At 37.2% G+C, this 16,273-nt stretch overlaps 1 protein-coding gene across 8 annotated transcripts in view; it reads left to right on the top strand.

The window, feature by feature from the left end:
* Brca1 (BRCA1 DNA repair associated) overlaps positions 1-16,273 on the top strand; it is a 72,313-nt gene that overhangs the window by 21,799 nt on the left and 34,241 nt on the right. For 2 of the 8 annotated variants that reach the window (XM_074045797.1, XM_074045795.1), the window contains exons 7-11: positions 840-942; positions 1,979-2,024; positions 3,707-3,783; positions 4,599-7,985; positions 8,756-8,844. In XM_074045797.1, the coding sequence (XP_073901898.1) occupies positions 840-942; positions 1,979-2,024; positions 3,707-3,783; positions 4,599-7,985; positions 8,756-8,844 (3,702 nt within the window). Of the gene's footprint in view, positions 1-836; positions 943-1,978; positions 2,025-3,706; positions 3,784-4,598; positions 7,986-8,755; positions 8,845-16,273 lie in introns of all 8 variants that reach the window. The other 6 variants (XM_074045796.1, XM_074045794.1, XM_074045800.1 and 3 more) reach the window with 3 other exon arrangements.

The raw sequence follows: 16,273 nt of genomic DNA, 5'->3' as shown, positions 1-16,273 counted from the left end.
GCATCATGAATTAGTGAATATGCTAGATGCTCTTGGATTTATATGAAAGGAAAGTAGTAAACTGAGTGATTGGACAAGTGTCCTGCTCAGAGTTAGAGAGGTTTGGGAAGGTCACCTGTGGTCAGGAGAAGCCTTCCAGGCCCTTCCCCTGCTTGGAGCTTTCATCTCTGAAGCTTGTCTGTAATAGTTACAAGGCTACTGATTTTTTTTAAGCAACTTAAAAGGTGTAATTGTCAAAGAAAATGCAGTGATTTGCTTTGTTGTTACTCATTTGGTAATAAAAAATGTATATTATACATATAATTATATATAATACATAATTAACAGTTTTGGAAATTTTTCCAACAACAGAAAGGGAAAAACATTCAAATCACATACAACCCAGACATTTTATTTTACCCTTCTTTCTTGTCTGCGGTACTGGGAGCTTAAACTCAGGACATACCTTGAGCCATTGCACCAGCCCTTTTTTGTGAAGGTTTTTTTTGAGGCAGGGTCTCGTGGAACTATTTTGCCTGGGCTGGCTTTGACCCTCAATCCTCCTGATCTTTGATTCCTGAGTGGCTGGGATTACAGGTGTGAGCCACCAGTGCCAGGCACATATTATTCTATTTTGTTTTATTTTGACTTTTTGAGACAAGGTTTACAGTGTAACCCAGGCTGACTAACCCAGACGTTTTAGTGGATAGTTTACCTGGCATTTTTCCCAAAGTGTCATAAATTTTAGTTAACTGATTATGGTTGATTCGTTTTGTCCATGGCTTCAAGTTTCTCTTTAGGAAAAAGGCACAGAACTGGCCAAAAATTGGTTGACCATCCTTTACTGTACTGTTTAGCAGGAAACCAGTCTTAGTGTCCAACTCTCTAACCTTGGAATTATGAGATCTCTGAGGACAAAGCAGCAGATACAACCTCGTAATAAATCAGTCTATATTGAATTGGGTGAGTGTCCAATTTTGTACATTCAAATTAATAGTTTTAGATTTCTTGTCATACAATTTTACCAGAAACCTTGGGCATAATTTTTACATGTGGCAAGAAACTTTGGGAAGTAAAAAATAAATAATTTCGCAGGGGGCCGCTATGGTGCGTTATTAATAATGTAAAAGATGCAGTTGCTCTGGGGACATGGCCCAAGTGCTAGAACACCTGCCTAGGAAGTGCAAGATCCTGAGTTCAAACCCCAATACTGAAAAAAATAAATAAGAATTGGGGAGGATGGTTCTCTTTTGAGCTCCCAAACAGTGCCATATATTTACCATTACACTTAATGGATTTCATTGAAATTACCTGTATGTCTCTCACCTATAAGATAATTAATTTATGTACGTCAGGTATTATGTCAGAATCATTATAATATGTTACAATTTGTTATGTTACAATCATTATAATAGTTAATACTTAAGTGTATTCCAGGAGTTTTTTGGTTTTTTGTTTTTTTTTTTTTTGTGGTACTGGGGTTTGAACACAGGACATCACGCTTGCTAGGCATTTGTTCTACTATTTGAGCCACTCCATGAGCCCAATTATGCTTTTTTTTGGAATAACTCATTTGACATGCATATCAAACCTCTGAGATTGTTATTATTACACTGATTTTATAAATGAAAATTTTGAGGGAGGCAGTGCTGGTGTTTTGAACTCCTAGCTTTGCACTTGCTAAGCAGGTGCTCTGCCACTTGAGCCACACACCCAGCCCACAGATGAATGAATTCACAGATTAAGAAATTTTTTCAAGTTAGTAATGCTAGCAAATGTGTGAACTGTGGATTAAAACGTAGAAAGGTGGCTTCAGAGCCTGTGCTTTCAGCCACTTTTCTGTATTGCCTGACATACATATTGTGCCTGCCACCTAGTGAGTGCTCAGTAAATATTTGTAGATGAATATCTGTTTTGCAACAAATACATTTTCTTACTTCATTCTTTTAATTAAAACACTTACTGACTGTTTTGGGGGGGTTGGGGACAATTTTTTTAGGATCTGATTCTTCTGAAGATACAGTTAATAAGGCAAATTATTGCAGGTGAGTCAAAAAGATCCTTTGTCTATGGTATTTTCATATCTAGTTAATGTTTAAGATTTTGTGTTTTCCTAAATTAGAATCATGGTTTTATTTTTTTGTATATTTTTTAATACTTAGATTTAAAAAAAATTATTATTATTAATTTATTCACATGTGTGTACATTGGGTCATTTCTCCCCTCTATCCCCCTTCCCCACCCCTCCTCCCCTCCCCCCCTCACTTCCAGGCAGAACTTCTTCTGCCCTTATCTCTAATTTTGTTGAAGAGGAGACATAAGCATAATAAGGAAGACAAAGTGTTTTTGCTAATTGAGTTAAGGTTAGCTATACAGAAAGATTCCTAGCATTGCTTTCGTGTACAAATGTGTTACAATCCAAATTGATTCATCTCTAACTGATCTTTACACTGCCTCCTGATCTCCTTCTCATGTTAACCTCTATTGCTTTAAGGTTTCTGTATTAATTCCTCTGGAGTGGGGACATCAAATGCTATCATGTGTTGGGTTTTCTACGTATTCCCATATCTCCCATGTGTGCTCTCCCCTTGTCATGTGATCCAAGTCCAACCATATTGCTGCATTTGCCCTAGATCTAAAGTCCGCATATGAGGGAGAATAGAATCGTGGTTTTAGGAGAAACCTTAGCGGTACCTAGTTTCATCTTCTCATTTTATACCTGAGGAAATCCTTTTTATTGTTTATTTCACTTATTTATTTGTAATGCTCAAAGGAGTTTAGAATAACAGTAGAACTCTACACACTTGCTTCTACTGGATGGTGGTTCTCTAGCTGAATTTTTCATATATGGTAGTATTGATGCAGTGGTAATTGTGGATGAAAATATTAAAGGACTCCATTTTCAGTTCTTGCGTCTGTTCTTTAATTCTACCTATCTCCTAAACATTGTCTGTATGTATTATATAATAACATATAAGTAGGTCCCACTTACGCTAACTGCCAGATTGTTATTAGGAATTATTGCTTGACCCTGACTAAGATCTGTAATAACTGGTCTGAATGTGGATGGTGTCATTATCAATTAGTTTTTGTTTGGAAATGATTTTTTCCTAATCTTAAAATTGGAAGGAAGCAAGCCAGGTGCTCATGGCTTATGCCTGTAATCCGAGCTACTTGGGTGGCTGAGATTGGGAGAATCATGGTTTGAGGCTAGCCTGGGCAAATAGTTCATGAGACCCCCCCTCAGCTCCAAAATAAAGACAAAAATGAACTGGTGGGCTGGTACAAGTGGTAGAGTGCCTACTTTACAAGAGCTGCTTTGCAAATTCAAAGTCCTGAGTTCAAACTTCAGTCCTTCAAAAAAAATTGGAAGGAAGTGGTTTTAGCCTGAATAAAAGCATAGGAAGCAATGTAGCTTTCCAGTCCATTTATATGTCTTCTATCTATCTTTTGGAAATCATTTAAATTTTGGTTCTCACTTTCATGTCCATAAAGCAATGTTTTATACTACCACTCTGTTTTTATAACTGTGTGTTTTCAGTCTTTGATCATTCCATTGTGACTAGAAGTTACTTAAGGGAGAAAGCTGATTTCAAAAAGTAAATCAGACTGGTCAGCTACTATAACCCTGCCTAGGGGAGTGAAAATACTTGATCTTGCTCGTTTGGTAGATCTGTGAACACATAACTAGTGTTTCTCATTAAAACTTCTGTCTTTTCTCCTTTAGTGTGACAGACCAAGAATTGTTACAGATCACCCCTGAAGGAGCCAGGGCTGAAGCCAGTTTGGATTCTGCAAAGAAGGGTAATGGCAAGTCTTCCCAATTTAATAGGCAGTGAAGAGAGAGTGGGTAGATATAGTACTGTAATTAGATTATTCTGAAAACCATTTGGGGCATTTATAATTTACAACATTTCTTGGCAGAGTTAGAATAGTATTTTTTCCTCAGATGTCATAGTACAGCCTGATGTATTTCAGTGATACAAGATTGATGTGATTATAATAATACCTTACACAATTGCTTGTTGCCTTTTACTTTCTTTTGCTTATTGAGACAGGGTCTTGCTGTATAGCCCAAGCTGGCTCAGTATCTCAAAGTGCTGAAATTATAGGCACGTGCCACTGCACCCAGCTGCCATTTGTTTTTTAGTTGCTATATTTGTATTTCATCATTTGCCAACTGGTTTTTAAATGTAGGAACATAGGTCTGCAAATAGAGCAGAGTACTATATGTCTGATGACCAAAGAGTCTGCTTTTAATTTACTCTTAGAGGACTGGAAGTGTGGCTCAAGCGGTAAAATGCCTGCTTTGCAAGTGTGAAGCCCTGAATTCAAATCACAGTTCCACACACACAAAAAAAAGACCTGTGAGTTAATTTACTCTTCCTAGGGGAAGTAGGAGATGTGATCTAATTATCTCAAGTGGAAATAATGAGATTCTAGATAAATAGGAATTACATGAAAGGGTATAAGTCACATCTTCAGTGTATTTGGCAGTTTATGATGTTAGTTTCTCTGAAAAAACTAGTTGGTTGATTTCTATTCCAGTTTGTATTAGGCATATATTTTTTCATGATAATTCAGTTTTTGAGCACCTTGTTATTTTTGTATATTTTCAGCGGCTTGTGAGTTTTCTGAGAAGGCCATAACAAATATTGAGCACCATCAATCCAGTAATAAAGACTTGAACACCACTGGGAAGCATGCAACTGAGAGACATCCAGAAAAGTATCAGGGTATTTCTGTTTCAAACTTGCATGTGGAGCCATGTGGCACAAATACTCGTGCCAGCTCATTACAGCATGAGAACAGCAGTTTATTACTCACTAAAGACAGAATGAATGTAGAAAAGGCTGAATTCTGTAATAAAAGCAAACAGCCTGGCTTAGCAAGGAGCCAACAGAACAGATGGGCTGAAAGTAAGGAAACATGTAATGATAGGCAGATTCCCAGCACAGAGAAAAAGTTAGATCTGATTGCTGATCCCCTCTGTGGGAGAAAAGAACAGAATATGCAGAAACCACCATGCTCTGAGAATCCTAGAGATACCCAAGATGTTCCTTGGATAACACTAAATAGCAGCATTCAGAAAGTTAATGACTGGTTTTCCAGAAGTGATGAAACGTTAACTTCTGGTGACTCATATGATGGGGGGTCTGAATCAAATGCTGAAGTAGCTAGTGCATTAGAAGTTCCAAATGAAGTAAATGGAAATTCTGGTTCTTCAGAGAAAATTGACTTACTGGCCACTGATCCTTGTAATGCTTTAATAAGTAAAAATGAAAGAATCTGCCCCAAGCCAGTAGAGAATAATATTGAAGATAAAATATTTGGAAAAACTTATCGGAGGAAGGCAAGCCTCCCTAACTTGAGCCATGTAACTGAAAATCTTATTGTGGAAGCATTTCCCGCAGAACCACAAATAACACAAGAGCATCCTCTCACAAATAAAGTAAAGCGTAAAAGGAAAACTACATGCCTTCATCCTGAGGATTTTATCAAGAAAGCAGACTTGACTGTTCAAAAGACTTCTAAAAAGATAAATCAGGGAACTGACCAAATGGAGCAGAATGGTCTAGTGATGAATATTACTAATAGTGGTCATGAGAATGAAACAAAAAGTGATTATGTTCAGAAAGAGAAAAATACTAACCCAGTAGAATCATTGGAAAAACATTCTGCTTTCAGAACTAAAGCTGAACCTATAAGCAGCAGTATAAACAATATGAAACTAGAATTAAATATCCACAACCCAGAAGCACCTAAGAAAAATAAGCTGAGGAGAAAGTCCTCTGTCAGGCATATTCATGCACTTGAACTAGTAGTCAGTGGAAATCCAAGCCCATCTAATTATAATGAACTAGAAATTGATAGTTGTACTAGCAGTGAAGAAAAAAAGAGACACAGTTCCAACCAAATGCCAGTCAGGCGTGGCAGAAAGCTTCAGCTCACTGAAGATCTAGAACCTGCAACTGCAGTTGAGAATAACCAGCCAAATGAACATGTGGGTAAAAGACATGGCAGTGATGCTTTCCCAGAACTGAAGTTAACAAACATACCTGTTTATTGTTCAGGTTCTAATAAACTTCAAGAATTTGTCAATCCTAGCCTTCAGAGAGAAAAAATAGAAGAAAGCCTAGAAACAATTCAAGTGTCTAAAGACCTTAAAGATCTGGTATTAAATGGGGTAAAGGGTTTGCCAGCTGAAAGATCTGCAGATAGTACCAGTATTTCATTGGTACCTGATACTGATTATGGCACTCAGGACAGTATATCATTACTGGAAGGTAGTACACTTAGGAAGGCAAAAACCACATCAAATCAATGTGTGACTCAGTATGTAGCCATTGAAAACTCCAAGGAACTTAACCGTGATTGTTCTAAAGATAGTAGAAATGACACAGAGGGCTTTAAGGATTCATTAAGACATGAAGTTAACCACATTCAGGAGACAAACCTAGAAATGGAAGAGAGTGAACTTGATACTCAGTATTTGCAGAACATATTCCAAGTTTCAAAGCGTCAGTCATTTGCTCTATTTCCAAGTCCAGGAAATCCAGAAAAAGGATATGCAACAGTCTATGCCCACTCCATGCCCTTAAGGAAGCAAAGTCCAAATATCACTCTTGAATGTGAACAAAGAGAAGAAAATCAGGGCAAGGAACACTCTAAAACCAAGCATGTGCAGGCAATTAACACCATTGTGGACTTTCCTGTGATTTGTCAGAAAGATAAACCAGGTGATAATGCCAAGTGTGGCATTGCAAGAGTCTCTAGGCTTTGTCCATCATCTCAGTTCAGAGGCAGTGAACTCATTACTACAGATAAACATGGAATTTCACAAAATCCATATCTTATTCCATCAATTTCTCCCATCAAGTCATTTGTTAAAATTAAATGCAAGGAAAATTTGTCAAAGGAAAGACTTGAGAAACATTCACTGTCACCTAGAAAAGCAATGGGAAACGAAAACATCATTCAAAATGCAGTGCATGTAATTAGCCAAAATAACACAAGAGAAAATGCTCGTAAAGAAGCCAGCTCAGGCAGTACTAATGAAGTAGGCTCCAGTATTAATGAAGTAGGTTCCAGTAGTGAAAACATTCATATGGAACTAGGTAGAAACAGAGGACCTAAATTAAATTCTGTGCTTAGATTAGGTCTTATGCAACCTGAAGTCTATAAACAAAGTCTTCCTGTAAGTAATTATAAACATCCTGAAATACAAAAGCAAGGAGAAAATGAAGTTGTACTTCAATCTGTTAGTGTAGATTTCTCTCCACATCTAACTTCAGATAACCTAGAACCACCTATGAGAAGTACTCATGTCTCTCAGGTTTGTTCTGAGACACCTGATGACCTGTTAGATAACAATGAAATAAAGGAAAATACCAGCTTTGCTGAAGATGTCATTAAGGAAACCTCTGCTGTTTTCAGCAAAAATATCCAGAGAGGAGAGTTCAGCAGGAGCCCTCGCCCTTTAATCCACACATCTTTGACCCAGGGTCATCAGAGAGGGGCCAGGAACTTAGAGTCTTCGGAAGAGAGTCTGTCCAGTGAGGGCGAAGATCTTCCGTGCTTCCAACACTTACTATTCAGTAAAGTAACCAATATACCTCAGTCTAACAGACATAGCACTCTTGTGACAGAGTATCTGTCTAAGAAGACAGGGGAGAACTTAGTGCCATTGAAGAAAAGTTTGAATGACTGCACTAACGAGGTGATCTTAGTGAAGGCATCCCAGGAACATCATCTTCATGAGGAAGCAAAATACTCTGGTAGCTTGTTTTCTTCACAGTGCAGTGCATTAGAAGACTTGGCTACAAATACAAACTCCCAGGATCCCTTCTTAATGTTTGATTCTCCTTCCAAACAAATGAGGCATCAGTCTGAGAACAAAGAAGTTGTTCTGAGTGGCAAGGAATTGGTTTCAGATGATGAAGAAAGGGAAAATGGCCTGGAAGAAGATAATCATGATGAAGAAGACTGTGTGGATTCAAACTTAGGTATTGGAACCAGGTTTTTGTTTTTTGTTTTTTGTTTTTTCCCAAATCTATTTAATAGGAATGAACTAAATGTTTATGCCTTTTTGGGGGAGCAAGTTTTGTGAGTCTCCAAGTACAGTTAAATTGACTGCTACAGCCTGGTGCCAGTGGCTCACATCTATAATCCTAACTACTTGGGAGATTGAGATGGGGAGATTGCACTTTAAGGCCAGCCCAGGCAAAAAAGTTTGCGAAACCCCATCTCAGTGGAAAAAAAGATGGGTGTGGTGGCATGCACCTGTTGTCCCAGTGACTGCAGGAAGCTTAAAATAGGATTGTGATCCAGGCTGGCCTGGGCAAAACACCAGACCCTTTCTCTAAAATAACCAAAGCAAAAAGGGGTGGAGGTATGGCTCAAGCAGTAGAGTGCCTGCCTTGTGTAAATGTGAAGCCCTGATTTCAAATCCCAGTACCCTCAAAAAAAAAAAAAAAAAAAATTTAGTGCTACTTAAACTTGAAAGTTGTTCCTCCTAAGATTTTTTCCTAAAAAGTCAGCAGTCCCTCACACAGCTAGAACATCTGTGACTGAATGAACTTTAATGCCCTAATTGTTGGTAGACTTGCTTCCAGTTTTTATTACTAGGATTTCTATGGTGTCTCAAAGCAAGGAGTTTAATCATTTTATGTGACATGAAAGTAGAACCATTCCTGCCAATGGGAAGAAACAGATTCAGCAAGTTGCAGTATTCGTGGTCTATTTTTACATCTGAATTTATTTCTTACTGTTTAAGGTGAAGTGGCACCTGGGTATGAGAGTGAGACAAACCTCTTTGAAGACTGCTCAGGGCTGTCCTCACAGAGCGACATTTTAACCACTCAGGTAAAAGCATATGTGCATACATATGAGATGGTCATTTGCACGCCGTGATATGTAAACTATTCTTATATCTAATGTCATTTTGGATTGATGCCATGTATATATGATACCTTATCTCCTCCAATTAAATTGTAAGCCCCTTGATGTAACTCATACTACATTTTATATCGTGCACACATACACATGCCATCTAGCTCACTGTAGAATCTAAATCTTACTAACAAGCTGAACTTTGAGTGATTTTCTTTTTTTGGCAGTACAGGGATTTTGAACTCTGGGCTTCACACTTGCTAGGCTGGCACTCTACCACTTGAGCCACTCCACCAGCTAAGCTAAACTTTAAAAACCCATTTCTCCCATAGCAAAAGCATGTATGACAGCATGATCATAGCAAGAGAGGATTATATTTATTCATGGTGCCAATTTGGAAGCTACAGAATTCTTTTTTTATTGGAGACCATTTAGGCTTTCACTGTTTTGTTTTTAATTACTTTCTGTTTTTGTCTTTCATGACAAACTAGTTACTGCCTGGAAGTCATATTTTTTTCTTTAAAAAAGAAAATACACAATTTTACTTCCTGGCCTAGTAGTTAAAGCCAATCATTTGGTTACTTTTGAAGGTGAGAACTACAACATTGGGTAATGTGAATGTTTCTGTACTCGAGGCAGGACAATCTCCTTGGAAAAGCATTAGCTTCCTCATGCAATGTGGCTGGCTCTGTCTCCTAATTTTTATTTCGTAAAAGTGGTACCAAAATTTTCCAATTTCTCCTATTCAAAAAAAAAATCTGTATTGTCACATATTTAGCTCCCACTAGATTGACAATCTCTTACAGTTACCTCTTTGTACTCCTAGTACAGGGTCCTATGCGGAAAAAATACACAGCAATTGCTTGCAATAATACTGGTAAGAGTCCTTTGTAAGTGGCTGTGTGACTTTAGGTAATTTGCCTACCTTTTCTCAACTGATAGTAAGCACATTCTTTAAATGAAGCTATCTGGACACCTTTGAAATCACCCTGTTGTAACTTCTTTTCCTCACCCTAAATCATAAGTGCACTTTTTTTTTTAATTTATTTTTTTATTATTCATATGTGCATACAATGCTTGGATCATTTCTCCCCCCTGCCCCCACACCCTCCCTTACCACCATCCCGCCTCCTCCCTCTCCCCCCCACCCCCTCGATACCCGGCAGAAACTATTTTGTCCTTATCTCTAATTTTGTTGAAGAGAGAGTATAAGCAATAATAGGAAGGGTTTTTGCTAGTTGAGATAAGGATAACTATACAGGGAGTTGACTCACATTAATTTCTTCTGCATGTGTGTTACCTTCTAGGTTAATTCTTTTTGATCTAACCTTTTCTCTAGTTCCTGGTCCCCTTCTTCTATTGGCCTCAGTTGCTTTTAAGGTATCTGCTTTAGTTTCTCTGCATTGAGGGCAACAAATGCTAGCTAATTTTTTAGGTCTCATATCTCTCTTGTGGGCTCTCGCTTTTATCTTGTGATCAAAGTTCAATCTCCTTGTTGTGTTTGCCCTTCATCTAATGTCCGCATATGAGGGAGAACATATGATTTTTGGTCTTTTGGGACAGGCTAACCTCACTCAGAATGATGTTCTCCAATTCCATCCATTTATCAGTGAATGATAACATTTCGTTTTTCTTCATGGCTGCATAAAATTCCATTGTGTATAGATGCCACATTTTCTTGATCCATTTGTCAGTAGTTGGGCATCTTGGCTGTTTCCAAAACTTGACTATTGTGAATAGTGCTGCAATAAACATGGGTGTGCAGGTGCCTCTGGAGTAACCTGTGTCACATTGTTTTGGGTGTATCCCCAAGAGTAGTATTGCTGTATCAAATGGTAGATCAATGTTTAGCTTTTTAAGTAGCCTCCAAATTTTTTTCCAGAGTGGTTGTACTAGTTCACATTCCCACCAACAGTGTAAGAGGGTTCCTTTTTCCCCACATCCTCGCCAACACCTGTTGTTGGTGGTGTTGCTAATGATGGCTATTCTAACAGGGGTGAGGTGGAATCTTAGTGTGGTTTTAATTTGCATTTCCTTTATTGCTAGAGATGGTGAGCATTTTTTCATGTGTTTTTTGGCCATTTGAATTTCTTCTTTTGAGAAAGTTCTGTTTAGTTCACTTCCCCATTTCTTTATTGGCTCATTAGTTTGGGGGGAATTTAGTTTTTAAGTTCCCTATATATTCTGGTTATCAGTCCTCTATCTGATGTGTAGCTGGCAAATATTTTCTCCCGCTCTGTGGGTGTTTTCTTCAGTTTAGAGACCATTTCTTTTGTTGAGCAGAAGCTTTTTAGTTTTATGAAGTCCCATTTATCTATGCTATCTCTTAGTTGCTGTGCTGCTGGGGTTCCATTGAGAAAGTTCTTACCTATACCTACTAATTCCAGAGTATTTCCTATTCTTTCCTGTATCAACTTTAGAGTTTGTGGTCTGATATTAAGATCCTTGATCCATTTTGAGTTAATATTGGTACAGGGTGATATACATGGATCTAGTTTCAGTGTTTTGCAGACTGCTAACCAGTTTTCCCAGCAGTTTTTGTTGAAGAGGCTTTCTTTTCTCCATCGTATATTTTTAGCGCCTTTGTCAAAGACAAGTTGGTTATAGTTGTGTGGCTTCATATCTGGGTCCTCTATTCTGTTCCACTGGTCTTCATATCTGTTTTTGTGCCAGTACCATGCTGTTTTTATTGTTACTGCTTTGTAATATAGTTTGAAGTCAGATATCGTGATGCCTCCAGCATTGTTCTTTTGACTATTGCCTTGGCTATTCGTGGCTTCTTGTGTTTCCATATAAATTTAATGGTAGATTTTTCAGTCTCTTTAATTAATATCATTGGTATTTTGATGGGAATTGCATTAAACATGTAGATTACTTTTGGGAGTACAGACATTCTTACTATGTTGATTCTACCAATCCATGAGCATGAGAGATCTCTCCACTTTCTATAGTCTTCCTCAATCTCTTTCTTCAGAAGTTTATAGTTTTCCTTGTAAAGGTCATTCACATCTTTTGTTAGGTTTACACCTAGGTATTTGATTTTTTTTTTTTGAGGCTATTGTAAATGGAATTGTTTTCATATATTCTTTTTCAGTTTGTTCATTATTAGTGTATAGAAATGCTAATGATTTTTCTGTTGATTTTATATCCTGCTACCTTGCTGTAGCTATTGATGGTGTCTAAGAGCTTCTTAGTAGAGTTTTTTGGGTCTTTAAGGTATAGGATCATGTCGTCTGCAAATAAGGATATTTTGACAGTTTCTTTACCTATTTATATTCCTTTTATTCCTTCTTCTTGCCTAATTGCTCTGGCTAGGAATTCCAGTACTATGTTGAATAGGAGTGGAGATAGTGGGCATCCTTGTCTAGTTCCTGATTTTAGAGGGGATGGTTTCAGTTTTTCTCCATTAAGTATAATGCTGGCTGTAGGTTTGTCATATGTAGCTTTTATAATGTTGAGGTACTTTCCTTCTATTCCTAGTTTTCTTAGAGCTTTTATCATGAAATAGTGTTGGATCTTATCAAAGGCTTTTTCTGCATCTATTGAGATGATCAAGTGGATTTTGTCTTTGCTTCTGATAATGTGGTTTATTACGCTTATTAATTTTAATATGTTGAAACACCCCTGCGTTCCTGGGATGAAGCCAACTTGGTCGTGGTGAATAATCTTTTTGATGTGTTGTTGAATTCGATTTGCCATTATGTTGAGGATTTTTGCATCAATGTTCATTAAGGAGATTGGCCTATAGTTCTCCTTTTTGGAGGTGTAAACCTTTGCCTGGTTTTAGATAAGTGTAATACTGGCTTCATAAAATGTGTTAGGTAGTTTTCCTTCCCTTTCTATTTCGTGGAACAGTTTAAGGAGGGTTGGTATCAGTTCTTCTTTAAAGGTCTGATAGAATTCAGCAGAGAATCCATCAGGTCCTGGACTTTTCTTTTTGGGGAGACTATTGCTGCTTCAATTTCATTTTGTAATATAGATCTATTCAGGTGAGTAATATCCTCTTGGTTCAGTTTTGGATGATCATATGTATCTAGAAATCTGTCCATTTCTTTAAGATTTTGAAATTTTTTTGAATATAGTTTCTCGAAGTAGTCTCTGATGATTTCCTGGACTTCCATGGTGTTTGTTGTTATCTCCCCTTTTGCATTCCTGATTCTACTAATTTGGGTTTTTTCTCTCCTCATTTTAGTCAGGTTTGCCAGGGGTCTGTCGATCTTGTTTATTTTTTCAAAGAACCAACTTTTTGTTTCATTAATTCTTTATATGTTTTTTTTTTGTTTCTATTTCATTGATTTCAGCTCTTATTTTTGTTATTTCTCTCCTATTTGTTTTGGGATTTGCTTGTTCTTGTTTTTTGTAGGAGTTTGAGATGTATCATTAGGTCATTGATTTGGGATCTTTCAGTCTTTTTAATATATGCACTCATGGCTATAAATTTTCCTCTCAGGACTGCCTTTGCTGTGTCCCATAGGTTCCGGTAGGTTGTGTTTTCATTTTCATTGACTTCCAGAAACTTTTTAATTTCCTCTTTTATTTCATCAATGACCCATTGTTCATTAAGTAATGAGTTATTCAGTTTCCAGCTGTTTGCATGTTTTTTGTCTTTACTTTTGTTGTTGAGTTCTAGTTTTATTGCATTGTGATCAGATAGTATGCACGGTATAATTTCTATTTTCTTATATTTGCTGAGGCTTGCTTTGTGCCCTAGGATATGATCTATTTTGGAGAAGGTTCCATGGGCTGCTGAGAAGAATGTATATTGTGTAGAAGTTGGATGAAATGTTCTGTAGACATGAAGTAGATCCATTTGATCTATTGTATATTAGATCTTGAATTTCTTTATTGATTTTTTCTTTGGATGACCTATCTTTTGATGATAATGGGGTGTTAAAGTCTCCCACAACCACTGTGTTGGAGTTAATATATGCTTTTAGGTCTTTCAGGGTATGTTTGAAATTGGGTGCGTTGACCTTGGGTGCATATAGGTTGACAATTACTATTTCCTTTTGTTCCATTGCCCCTTTTATTAGTATGGAATGTCCTTCTTTATCTCGTTTGATCAATATAGGTTTGAAGTCTACTTTGTCAGAGATAAGTATTGCTACTCCTGCCTGTTTTCGGGGGCCATTAGCTTGGTAAATCTTCTTCCATCCTTTCATCCTAAGCCTGTGCTTATTTCTGTCGGTGAGATGGGTCTCCTGTAAGCAACAAATTGTTGGATCTTCCTTTTTAATCCATTTCATCAAACAGTGCCGTTTGATGGTGAATTAAGTCCGTTAACATTAAGTGTTAGTACTGATAGGTATGTGGTGATTCCTGTCATTTAGTTGTCTTAGTTGTTTGAAGGTTTGATTGTGTGTACCTAAGTTGAGGTTACTCTCTACTTTCTTGCTTTTTCTTTTCTTGTAGTTTGGTGCTGCCTATCCATTCATGGTTATGTTGGGTTTCACTTTCTGTGTGCAGAATCCGTTGAAGAATCTTTTGTAGTGGTGGCTTTGTGGTCACATATTGTTTTAGTTTCTGCTTATCATGGAAGACTTTTATTGCTCCATCTATTTTGAATGATAGTTTTGCTGGGTAGAGTATCCTGGGGTTGAAGTTATTTTCATTCAGGGCCTGGAAGATCTCATCCTACGCTCTTCTTGCTTTTAATGTTTCTGTTGAGACGTCTGCTGTGATTTTGATGGGTTTACCTTTTTATGTTACTTGTTTTTTCTCTCTTACAGCCTTCAATATTCTTTCCCTAGTTTCTGAACTTGTTGTTTTAATGATGATATGTCGTGGGGTAGTTCCATTTTGATCTGCTCTGTTTGGTGTTCTGGAGGCCTCTTGCATCTATATGGGAATATCTTTCTCTAGATTTGGGAAATTTTCTGTTATTATTTTGTTGAATAGATTACGCATTCCCTTTGCTTGCACCTCTTCTCCTTCTTCGATGCCCATGATTCTCAAGTTTGGTCTTTTGATGGAGTTGGTGAGTTCTTGCATCTTCTTTTCACAGGTCTTGAGTTGTTTAATTAATAGTTCTTCGGTTTTTCCTTTAATTACCATTTCATCTTTGAGTTCTGAGATTCTGTCTTCTGTTTGTTCTATTCTGCTGGATTGGCTTTCCGTTTTGTTTTGCAATTCTGTTTCTTTCTTTTTTCTGGGGTTTTCCATATCCTGGGTGGTTTCCTCTGTAATGTTGTCTATTTTTGTCCTGAGTTCATTTATCTCTTTATTAATCGTGTTCTCTGTTTCACTTTGTTGTTTATACAGTGCTTCTATGGTTTCCTTTATTTCTTCTTTTGCTTTTTCAAATTCTCTATTTTTATTGTCTTGGAATTTCTTGAGTGTCTCCTGTACATTTTGGTTGACCGTATCCAGTATCATCTCTATAAAATTCTCATTGAATACCTGTAGTATTTCTTCTTTTAGATTATTCTTGTGGGCTTCATTGGGTTCTTTGGCATAGTTTATCTTCATTTTGTTGGAGTCTGGATCTGAGTATCTGTTTTCTTCATTTTTCTCTGGCTCCTGTACTAATTTTTTGCTGTGGGGAAACTGGTTTCCCTGTTTTTTCTGTCTTCCCGTCTTTGCCCTTGGTGTTGTTATTGTCCCTGTACTGTGTGCAGTTAAGTATTTTCTGGCTTGTAATAATAGCACTAGTGATATTTAGAATGGAAGGGTGGGAGGAGATGGAAAGCAAAGAAGTTAAAGGAAAAGAGAAAAACAAAGAAGTAGAAAACAAAACAAAGAAACAAACAAAAAAAGTTTCAGAGATAAAAACAGGGAGAGACAGTGTAATCAACCGTAAGCTGAAAAGACATTAGAGTGACAGAGGATTGAAAATAAAAAATAAAAAGAATAAAAATAAAAATGAGTAAATGAAAAAAATATAGATAAATAAAATAAAATAAAAAATAAATAACATAAAAATGAAAGAATCTCCAAGTTCAAATGCAATAAAGTTTCAGTCTTAATAATTCTGATGTTCATCCCTCAGCCTCCAATCCTGGAGATGGTGCCTCAGTTGTTGTTCTGTAGTTGTCTCATCAAAGGGGAAAAATAAAATAGAATGGAACTGCAAAAAGCCAAAAATAAAAAAGAAAGAAAACAACAACAACAACAAAGTGTCCCAAGTTCAAATGCAATACAGTTTCAGTAAGTTTTTTAGTATGCAGGTATAGTTCAGTGTAGTTTCCCTTCAAAGATAGGGAGAGAGGAAAAAAAAGAGTCTGGAGACAGTTCTGTGAATGGCTATCTGCTGTCAGCCTGATGTTGCTGGTGGCATTATTTATGCACATCTCAGGGGTGAGCTTAGCACTCACCTGGCCCTGCAGGCTTTGTTTACTCAGAGTTCACCTGTGCGCAAGCCACTACTACAAGCTTTCCCCTTTCCAAGCACACTGGCGGAGGT

This window comes from Castor canadensis, chromosome 11, assembly GCF_047511655.1.
Source record: "Castor canadensis chromosome 11, mCasCan1.hap1v2, whole genome shotgun sequence".
NCBI lineage: Eukaryota > Metazoa > Chordata > Mammalia > Rodentia > Castoridae > Castor > Castor canadensis.
The sequence above is the reverse complement of the archived record's forward strand: the minus strand, read 5'-3'. Positions and strand labels throughout refer to the sequence as shown.